Raw genomic sequence first — 10,887 nt, forward strand, 5'->3', positions numbered from 1 at the left:
CTCACTTGGTAATCAACAATTTTGACATTAAATGATAGTTGGAAAAACTAAAAACAAAAATTGTGGCAAAATGACACTTGAATCCATATATGGCAAAAAACAAAATTATCATTATAGTCTTATGAGAGAGAGAGTTGAGAGTAGAGTGTATGATTTTTGGTACATATGCCTCTTGTTTGTTGTGTGAAAGTAAGAGTGAGAGGTGAGTCCTTATAGGAAAGTAGGTAACTTCTTGGAGTTGACAACAAGGAGGAGATTTGGGAGATTGGAGGTACCAACCATTGGTGGTGCTTGGAGGTCAAAGAGATCCAGGGCTAGAAGCAAGTAAGAATCCCACGACGATTGTAACATATTTCATTGTTTGCTAGAATGGGAGAGTTCTCACGGAATGACAGAAGACTACATAAAGAAAAATTGATTCCAATTGCTCCCCAAATTAAAATTAGGGATGCTATCAAATTTATACATGTTAGGGTTTCAAGAATGATCATTAAGAGCAAGGCAAAAATTTCAACTAGTTGAATATAGAAGAAGCCTCTCATATAATCATTTTGCAAAATGTTAATCAACAACAATCGTTGATGAATTCAATCATTTTATTTATGCCACCGCCTATTCAATGCAATTGTGTGTGAATGCTATATGTAACTGTCTTTCTCTTTTTTTTAATAACTATTCATAAGATAAGATAGCAACACAAGTCTTCTCCTAAATCTATAATCATATAAAGGAACGTGCCATTCCCATATTTAGATGAGCACTTCCATTGATAAAAGCTGAGGATACCAAGCACTTGTGTCGTGGGCACTTGCTTTGAAATGTGTACCCCATGCTTTACTAGAGTGCTTGTGAAATCAATCTCATTGCACGTGGTTGCTACACAAAAACAAGGGCTAGAATAGAGCTGGTGTGAGTAGGTATAGAAAGAAGGATAGTTGAATTGCAATGTGAAAGGGAGAAAGAAAAAAAGAGTGCATATGGGCTTCAGGAGTTAAGAGATTAACTTGGGTGTAAACTGAGGTTGAGAAGCTTTCCCTTTCCACACAAATAGTGTATTCAGCACTATAAACGTGGCATGTCTGCTCTATTACTCCTGTCTTACACGCCCCTAAATTGCTCTTGCATAACTTGCCAGGCTGTTGTTTAGAAAGTCATGAGCTACCACGTTGCAGATCCTCAAAGCCATTATTGCAGCCATAGTCAACTTGGTTGCTCTCAGCAAGAGCTTGAAAGCTCTTGCTAGGCTTGGGACCTCCTGTGCTTAAACTTTGTTGAGGTAAAGCTATGAAAATCTATGGCCTTCACCATTTGTTGATTTTTGGTGGCTTCCCAAGAGTTTCGTGGCGTCTTTTCTGTTTTGTGGCTCACTACTCTCTCTCTCTCTCTCTGCCCGCCCCCCACACATAGCTAGTCGAGAAAAATACAAAAGATGAGATGTCTTTCAAAGACACGGACAGTTAGCAGTGAATAGTAAGTAACTCTAACCATGTAAATGCTATCCATAATTTTAAAAATGCTCACTTTCAGACCACAACTACCTGGCCTAAACATACTTCTTACCTGCTGCAAGCCTGTGAAACCTCCTAACAGTATATGCTAATTTAGATGAGGTCAGCAATCAGCTGATATTCACAACTGTAGATACGAGCTATCCACAAAACATGGAAAGCATGATCAATATTTTTGGACAAAAACTTAAGGCACACATGGAGAGACAAGCATGAAAAAACAATGAAAGAGGTAATGTATTCGAGAGATTAGCTTCTTCCAGCCGGGTTATGAACATTTACAAAATAGTGTTAAGATAAACCCCACAAACCTTGTTTTTACTCAACTAACAGATAGACACAAAAGTCCAATCTTATGCGAAAGCTTTCGAATCAAACGGAAGCAGCTCATCTTCCTGAGCTGTAACCCAAGCACTAAGTCAAGCACTAAGTCAATTCTATTTAGAAAGAGCTACACAATCGCATTTGCAGCACTAGCAATTCTCGGCCATAAGTCTGCACATTCCTTTCCAATAGGACCAGTGATTGCAGAACCTGGAAAAGACAAGGATGAGGAAATCTCTCTCTCTCTCTCTCTCTCTCTCTCTCTCTCTCTCTCTCTCTCTCATGAACACGCATTTCAGCTTTGGAACAGCTAGCTGAAATAATGCCCCATACCTTTCATCTCTCCCTTTGGATTTACAATGACTCCTGCATTGTCTGTTGACACAATAAACAGAGAACAGAAGATAAAGTATTAGCAAGGCAAAAGTCGTTAACATGTATCCTGTTACCTGTATCCAGAAATAAATAATCTCATGATGCTATCACTACTTCAAGGCAGAAAAGGCATACGAAATAATCATTCAAACTTGGTATGCATCATTGTTTGGCCCTTTGTCTCTAACAACAAACCAGCCCATCGATTCTCCGACCAATCCAATATCATGGGAGTAAATTCCACATCTTTAACAATGGCACTGGAAGTTCCTATTCGGTCATGGGTATGGGTCATGAAATGGTTCATCAGACATCTCGGCTGTTCAATTGGCAAGCCTCTACACCAGAAATCACTAAGAATTTTAAGAAGAACCAATTCTGAGAGAGCTGAACTGCATCACTCTTTAGGTGGCACATTAAATCTGCACTATTGTACACTCACTGAACCGGCATGTCAGTAAACCATGCTGCAAGGTTGTCCTTGTCATGTAAGGCTGGCTTTCACTCCCCAAGCCCACGACAGTCCAGAAAGGCCAGGCGTGAGCCATGAGGAACAATGCTATTAGGGACAGGCCATTGGAGGCCATTGGTGGGCAGTGGAAACTTCACAAAAACCCAAGTGAACACTTAACTCCAAGAGAGTCTGCTCACAAAGTTTCAAATCATCTATGCTAAATCATCAACTTAGCATCAACTATGTGCTATGACATCCTCACTCACATCATCGGTACCCAAGAGTAAGTGTATGTTCATGCATAGAGAAATGTAGATAAACCATCAAACCGAGTGTCTATCACGCCTCCTCAAGTGAAAGGCAAAAGACTCAGACATGATGAAGGCTAGCAGTATAGAAAACACAAGCTCACACATATGGTAGCTGATCAGGCAGATGCACTGCTTAAGAAAGAAAGAATTAGGATAAACCAGCTGGTCGCAAATTGGACAGGCTTCATCAGTAGTACACATGTCCGCTAGTAAGGCAGAAAGATTTACCAAAAGTTCAAATTATTTACCGAACTTAACAAAAACCAATGTGCAATCTAAACTCCATAAGAGTCTACTCATAAAGCTTCAAATCATCAACTCCATCACACATAGACAATGTGCTATGACATCCCCACTCACCTTATCAGCATCCAAGAATAAGTGCAAGGTCATGTACAACGATACGTCACCAGTAGAAACCTGAGATTCTATCACTTCTCTAGAGTATCACTTCTCCAGAGGTGAAGGGCTGACTCAACCTAGCACTATTGAACACACACACACACACACACACCCCGTAGCTAGTCATGCAAATGCACCACTCAAGATAAGAAGAATTAAAACCAGCTGGCCGCAACTTGGACAAAAACAACCAGACCTAACAATCTAAAATGTCCATTCCTATTCTATTGGCACCCTTGTACACAGCGATAGCATGCAATTTGAATGTGGAGAGAGGAAGTATAACAACTGACATGATGCAGTCAGTTCCATGGGATCAAAGGTCTACCAATGCTTTTGAAAATCATTTCAGAATTATCAAGGTTAGAGGTAAGGCTGGACCAGTAAGAAGAAAGGTTATCACATCATTGATGAAATGCGTAGCTGCTAACAATCTAAAGAAGTAGGCAACCGCAACGGGTGATGATGTGTTTGTAAATGAGCTTAGTCATGCTTCTCGCATCGGCATGTAATTCATCAGTCTCTTGAAACAGAAAATGGCAATCTATGCCTATTCGTACTTGATTCATTTTTACCCAATGCATGAGTGGTTCCAAATACCTTTATGAACTCAAATTCCATCCAACAGATTGCCACAGGTCATCCATAAAAAGCAAAGCATGGTTGTCAAAACATCTAACCTAAACCAGAAGACTCACCACAATAGCACAATGGTGTTGGAAACTGCTGCACTTCACAGAGCTCACAACCCCTTCATGTAACAAGGTAGGATGATACATAACTAAATCTAAGCTTTCTCTTGATGTGAAATTCTAGCCAGGGGTTTGTATAAGAGCAACAAAGAGAATAATAGTCTAAAGGTTGAGAAAAAGCATCTTTTCTACTGCCATTGCAAGTTTCTACCACTTGCAAGGAATTTCTTTCACAAGAGCACAACAAAATGGTGCCTCGAGAATGGTAAGCAGGCTTAGTAAGAACAAGTGCATGCTTCTTTCACGGGCATGGGGTGGAGGGGGGAGAGAGAGAGAGAGAGAGAGAGAGAGAGAGAGAGCGGAAGCTAATGAGAAAATGTTTAGCAATCGGGTCATGGCAACTCAATAGTTTTGTTTGTTACTCGCACTATTTGCAGCAAGATCCCTCCGCTAGCTAAATCCGTGAAACTACAAACCCCCTAGTATGCCACACCTCAGCTGTTTCTTAAAATCTTACCAGGTGGATCAAGATCACAAACAAGAGAGAAAATGAATTTCCTCACCCTCAAAATACATGAAGACACCGTCCTTTCTTCTCCAGGGTTTGCGCTGACGGACAATCACAGCGGGCATGACCTTCTTCCGCAGATCAGGCTTCCCCTTCTTCACCGTGGCCATCACCATGTCCCCAACGCATGCAGCGGGCAGCCTGTTCAGACGGCCTTTGACCCCTTTGACGGAAATCACATACAGGTTCTTGGCACCTGTGTTGTCTGCGCAATTCACGACAGCGCCCACGGGCAGACCAAGGGACATCCGGAACTTGTTGCCAGAAGAGCCTCCACGCCCTGCCAAGACAGGAAACAGCAATGAAAATGTCAGAACCGTGAAGCTGTAGCAAAGAGAGAGAGAGAGAGAGAGAGAGAGAAAGTCGGGCCATGTAGCTGTAAAAGCACGGCTATGATAAATAATGAAACCGCCATAGCCATGAAGCTCTGACAAGTGTGGCCATAGCCAAGAAGCTCAGAAAATGGCAATGAAGCTTCGGATCTTCAGTTTGCAGGGCCATAATTACCAAAAGTGGAGGGAAATGGCGAGGAAAGGCGGCTCAAACGACAATAGCTACGGAGCTTCAAGACACAGAGTAAGAAATGGGCGAAAAGCCGAGTGTCGGGTCTAGCCCTAGAATAGCCATGGAAGCTCTAACACAATTCAGAACGAAAAGGAGGAACGCCATAGCCATAGCCAAGAGTCATCAAGAAGCCTACCTCGTTTCGACATGGCCGCTGAGCTGAGAGAAAAAACAAACCTAGTTTCCACAGCGTATAAAGTCTTCAATTAAGTTTACTCACTAGATTAACAATAATGATTAGGTTCATAATAAATTAGCTCCTATACTAATGCTGGCTCCTATACTAATGCTGGCTCCTTTTCTTCTCGAAAACCATGAAACTAACACGAACCGAGAGGCATTTGAGCCTTCAGTCACTTGGGATTTGCACTCAGCCTCAACCACACCAACGTCGTGTCGCCACGTGCAATCCTCAAGTATCGAAGGCCTCGCTATGGGACCTAACTGTTCTAATAGCTGAACTACACCCTTGTTAATCGCATTTGGATTTTTCACAATGGAGATGCATAGGCATAGAGAGGGATATTCCCTCTCTCCCCTACGAGTTTCTCTTTGTGAGCAATTCCACTATGCATGAACAAAACCAAGAGCAAGCAGGGATGTTAGAGTTTGCATCTATGAGAAGAAGAAGGTGTTGCATACATCAAGGAGAAGAACATGCATTGCGGGAGCTTGAAGGAGAGGAGCTACCAACCACTAGTCGACCTTCGAGAGCTTCAAGGGACGCAAGCTTGGAGGCAAGGTAAGATCCCCACGATGGTTATTGCCAGCTTGTGCCTTTGTGTGAATGTGAGAGAGAGTTTTGGAGAGTGTTGAAGGAAGCTCAACCACTCCCAAACAATTGCTTCAGGCCACAAATGAACAGATTCCCAAGTTAGAAGGTTGAGCTCAAGAAAGCAAAAAGAGAAGACCATAGGCTTGATAATGAGCTTGTATTAGCAACCAAGGTCACCTAGGAGGAGCTCACCAACTCTCACAAGCAAGACATGGATACCCATACCAATAACTGGAAGTAGCCAAGCATACGACAACCTTGCACATGAATTCCACAAGGAATAACTCCTAGAAGAGGTGAAGAAAGCTAAAGCCAAAGAAGCCCAAGCCATCTGAGGCTAACCAGTTTGCAAAGGAGTGTGAAGACACCCTCGTTCATAGCAATTGGAGAGGCAACCAAAGACCTGACCAAATTCTATGAGGAGTATAACCAATCCATGATCAACAAGTGGATGGCCATGGCCACAGAAAGAGCCTGTCACTCACTAGGGCACACACACAAAAGTAAGCTAGAAACCATTGCCTCGGATGATACCCCCTTGGAAGGGCGCAACCAAAAGAAGCTAGATATAATTCTCTTGTGGGCAACTAACCTCAACATGTTGCCAACCACATAGTCAATCCCTCGTGGATACCCTCACCCTCATCAACCACACCCTTTTCCTTTACCTGGCTCAATTCAATACATTTTTATTTGACCCAATCTCAACCCTCACCTTCTACACCATCCTAGCCCACATCAACTCCTCATTGATGAAAACCAACCCTTGCCACCTCGTCTCTTCAACTAAGCCATTTCCTTCTTCTACAACCAAGCCATTTCCTTTGTGGACACCACCCTTCTTATGTACTCCATTGAATCTCACACAGCTGTGTCAAACCTTGCCATGTGGTGCCACTTGTTCCTCAACTCTACACTCTTTATTGAACAAGACCACTTCCTTGAACTCACGACATCACCTGAACTAGCCCATCAATGAAGATATGTGTCACTCTACCATAGTAGCCATGGCACCACCCGGCTTGAACTACCCCATCAATGAAGATATGTGTCACTCTACCATGGTAGCCATGAAGACCTCATTTCGTCGAGGATTGAAGTCAACTTCTAGCTTTTGTCATATGCCCACCAACAACCAATACATCCCACAAGGCATCCTCCTCTGACTATATCAAATGGTCTATACATACCTTGAGCAAGCCCTATAAGCAGAGACACCACCATTCATTCCATTCATGTGCCCTACCTGTTGCAAGACCTCTCCATCGATGAGGCACAAGAGGTCTATGCCTTTTTCAAAAGCCACAAGCCTACAGATGAAGAGGATGACCTTCAAGAGTCATTAGAAGTGGTAAACATGGTGGGCCCAGTCTTCAAGAGAAGAAGACCCGCAAGTCGATAGGCACAAGAGGTCTATGCCTTTTTCAAAAGCCACAAGCCTACAGATGAAGAGGATGACCTTCAAGAGTCATTAGAAGTGGTAAACATGGTGGGCCCAGTTTTCAAGAGAAGAAGATCCGCAAGTCGATAGGCACACTCTTCTGGTAGTTTAGAACAAAGAAAATCCCTTGGAGCATAACCCAACCCCGGCAATGGGCAATCCCAAAGCTACCCCACCAATCACTTCGCTTTGTCCAAACCAACACCCCACCCAAAACCCTACCTCAATCTTCATGCATCATCCTCCAAGGAATTACCTACTCTTTAACCCCCCGTTATTCTCGAGCTTCTTCCTCAACTTAACACATTCATCCACCCATGAGCCCCCAATCATTGAACCATTTCATGAGGGACCTGACCTCAATGAGGCACCATTGCCAACCACCCAGGAAGAGGCTAGTGATGACGATGGAAGGACCTAAGGATGTCCTTGCCCATCCATAAACAATAACTCACTTACCCACCCACCAATGTGCAAGGAAACTTCCATGATAGCCTTAACACACCTTTGATATGGCTAAAATTCGACTCATGAACCAACACCTGGACAAACTATTTTGCTAGTGGAAGATTGACCACCCATAGAGGAGGCTAGTAATTTATTGATCCAAGGGACTTGCAAGGCATTTGGGAGAACAAACCTGAGTGGTGAAATCCCTTTCACCTAAAAACAATCACCAAAATGTGGAGAGTACATGGCCGTGCTAAGAGAAGTCCATGTTGACCCTAACTAGGTTCATGCACATCAGAAGAAGGTGGCCCTAGTGCAAGTTCTTATGTGTGAAAGGAAAAGGACCTATCAATAACTTTTCTTACATTTGACAAACCCACACCACTCACCACCATGGAGATGCGGCTCTAAATGAAGAATTCCAATGATCTTTACTACACAAACGTCCCTAACCCAGCCATATAGTTTCCAGATGTCGTTTCTTCTAGCTCACTATTCTCATCCTTGAGGAGATGCCAAAGGACCAATGGACAAGCAAAGAACACCTGGCCTTTAACCTTAATGAAGGCCCAGATTTTTAATAGAAAATATACCTCTATCGCATGGTTAAATAATTCCATGGCCATAAGGTGGTCACATTTGAAGACATGTCAAATACTAGGTTCTAGAAACCCTTTGACATCATGCGGTGGTCACTTTCCCAGAAGCCCTTCATCACTTCCTTCTATGAGACCAGCAATATCTTTGGTACCAATGCGAGTTAGTAAGTCTCACTATTATGCCAGGCATCACATACTACTTTCAAATTATATATGGGCCTGAAGACCGTATAAAATCCGTCAACTCAAAGAGGGGTGCCACAAAAGCTTTGGATGAAAGGTAAATGTCAAAAGAAAGCAAAAATAAGAGTTGAAAAAACCAGAGAATTAGAGTCATCACATGGAGGAGTACACACACGGGTACACCTTTAGCCTCATAACCCAATGCATAACACCTATATCACTCACAAGGACTTTGCACTTCACTCACAAGGGCTTTGCATTTCACTCACAAGGGCTTTGCATTTCATGAGCACATCTTGCTTACATAGGCACTCACAATAGCTAACACTTGTACCAAGCCTCATCCACATATATCTCTAGATGGGAGGACATGCTTTGGCCCATGGTATGACCCATCCCATGGATCCTCTTCAAGCGTGCTTCAAGCGTGCAAGAACCTCCCAACATTTTCAACAACAATAACTCCTTGCAATCATCATGAGACCACTTGCCTCTTCTTCAACTACATTCACCATCACAATGTTAATCCCAGTTAGGATTAACAATTATGCTCCTCCATTTGAGGACATTAATAAGTGTCATGCAAAGGCACTATAAAAGTTGTAACATTATGAGATATTGGCCACCCAAAGCCTTAGTTAGTAAGTTTTGGGTGCCCAAGTGTGAATAAGGGCCGACTGTATATAAGGTATTCTCTCATAATGAATGGACACAATCTCCCTTTGTGCTATGATAGTTCTTGCCTTGTCTTGAGAGAGAGTGTGTGAGAGTACTCTAGTACATGTGCCTTCTCTATGCTTGTATGCATGTATGCTTGTGTAGAGAAGTGAGAGACAGAGATTGCCTTGCGTGGTGATGTGAGCGACTCTACGGTGACAGTGTGGAGGTGAAGCTTAGAGGATTGGAGCTTCTCGAAGTGAGCTTGGAGACCTTAAGGGAGATGAGCTCGAAGCATTGGTAAGTTCCCTATGATAGTTGTGTTCTATTGCTTCTTCCAAAGGTGAATGCATAGAGTTCCTTCTTTGGAGGTTTGGTAGCCCATAAAATTTTTGGTGCCATTGTGAGGGAAACATTTGTTTCTTCCATCCTCCTTGAGTTTCACCTCCCGCTATACAAGTTTCATCATTACCTTTGCAATTCTGGAAGTGCATTGTGTATGGAATGAATGGATAAGGTTTGAGTGGAAGTAAAGGTTTATGAGAGAAATTGGTTTTGATTATGTGGGTGAGTATTGGGGTGACCTTAGAGGAAAGCTACACCGTTTTTTTCTTTCAATTTTGATGTTTGTATCATCAAATTCGTGAATGTGAACGAGCAGGGTGATACTCTGTTTTTGTTTCTTCAAAAAAATCCACAAAAATAAGGAGCCATTGGTTATGTTTTGAACTCGCATTACACTCCTTATGCCTAGCACAATCATTTTGGAGCATTTGGATGGGTAATTTGCACCCAAACTCCTCTCTGTCGTCTCGTCGATGCGGAACTTCACATGTGAAAGTGCAAGAAAATGGTTCACGACGTGAACTACTTCCTGCTATCTCACGGCGTGAACTGCTCCTGCAATCAGCGCCACAAATCACGGGATTACCTTGCTAAAAATAGGTTGCCTTATCTTGACATCTCTGACACAACGGGTCTTACAAAATTTTAATCCGTGAACTAGCAGAGAATACTTCATGACGTGGAACACTACGTAGTTCATGGCATGAACCAAGTAGATTTCACAACGTGAACAATTCGTTGACATGTCACGACGTGAACCAATTAGATCTCACGACGTGAATGGCATAGCTTTTCACAGCATGAACTGTTAAACATTTCACGACGTGAACTATTTTATGCAGTTTCATGGCGTTATCAAATTTAGTTCACGAACCTAGCATTGTCAAATTAAGGTTAGGGAAGTGCCTTAATTGAGCAAATTGAGACCAGTCAAATTAGATCAAGGTAACGCTGACTTGTAAATCCGAAGTAATCTTCAAGGACGTGAGAGTGCAGAAACTAGTTCATGACATGAGCTACTTACCATTTCACAGCGTGAACGATTTAGATCTCATGACGTGAACGATTTAGATCTCATGTGAACGATTCTCTGATATCTCACGGTGTGAACCGTTATCTGCAATCTCACGGCGGCCACAGAAAGCAAAAAATAATAATCAAATCAACAGTACCTTACCAAAATTCATTTGGGGTAGCAAATTAGCTTATCAAATCACATTCACATGCACTTGAGGTCTG

The 10,887-nt window shown here is 42.6% G+C and overlaps 1 protein-coding gene across 1 annotated transcript; it reads right to left on the minus strand.

Moving 5' to 3' along the window:
- Positions 1 to 1,723: 1,723 nt before the first annotated feature.
- LOC147634475 (large ribosomal subunit protein uL14x/uL14z/uL14y) lies at positions 1,724 to 5,477 on the minus strand. Its single transcript, XM_086803563.1, has 4 exons — positions 5,335 to 5,477; positions 4,630 to 4,914; positions 2,166 to 2,207; positions 1,724 to 2,042 (listed from the first exon to the last, which is right to left on the minus strand). The coding sequence occupies exons 1-4, from the start codon at positions 5,345 to 5,347 to the stop codon at positions 1,960 to 1,962; spliced, it is 423 nt and encodes a 140-aa protein (XP_086659689.1). The 5' UTR covers positions 5,348 to 5,477; the 3' UTR covers positions 1,724 to 1,959.
- Between the last annotated feature and the right edge of the window lie 5,410 nt (positions 5,478 to 10,887).

The sequence above is a fragment of the Cibotium barometz genome, chromosome 10 (assembly GCF_041138505.1).
Source record: "Cibotium barometz isolate CiBa-2024 chromosome 10, ASM4113850v1, whole genome shotgun sequence".
In the NCBI taxonomy this organism is placed as follows: Eukaryota; Viridiplantae; Streptophyta; class Polypodiopsida; order Cyatheales; family Cibotiaceae; genus Cibotium; species Cibotium barometz.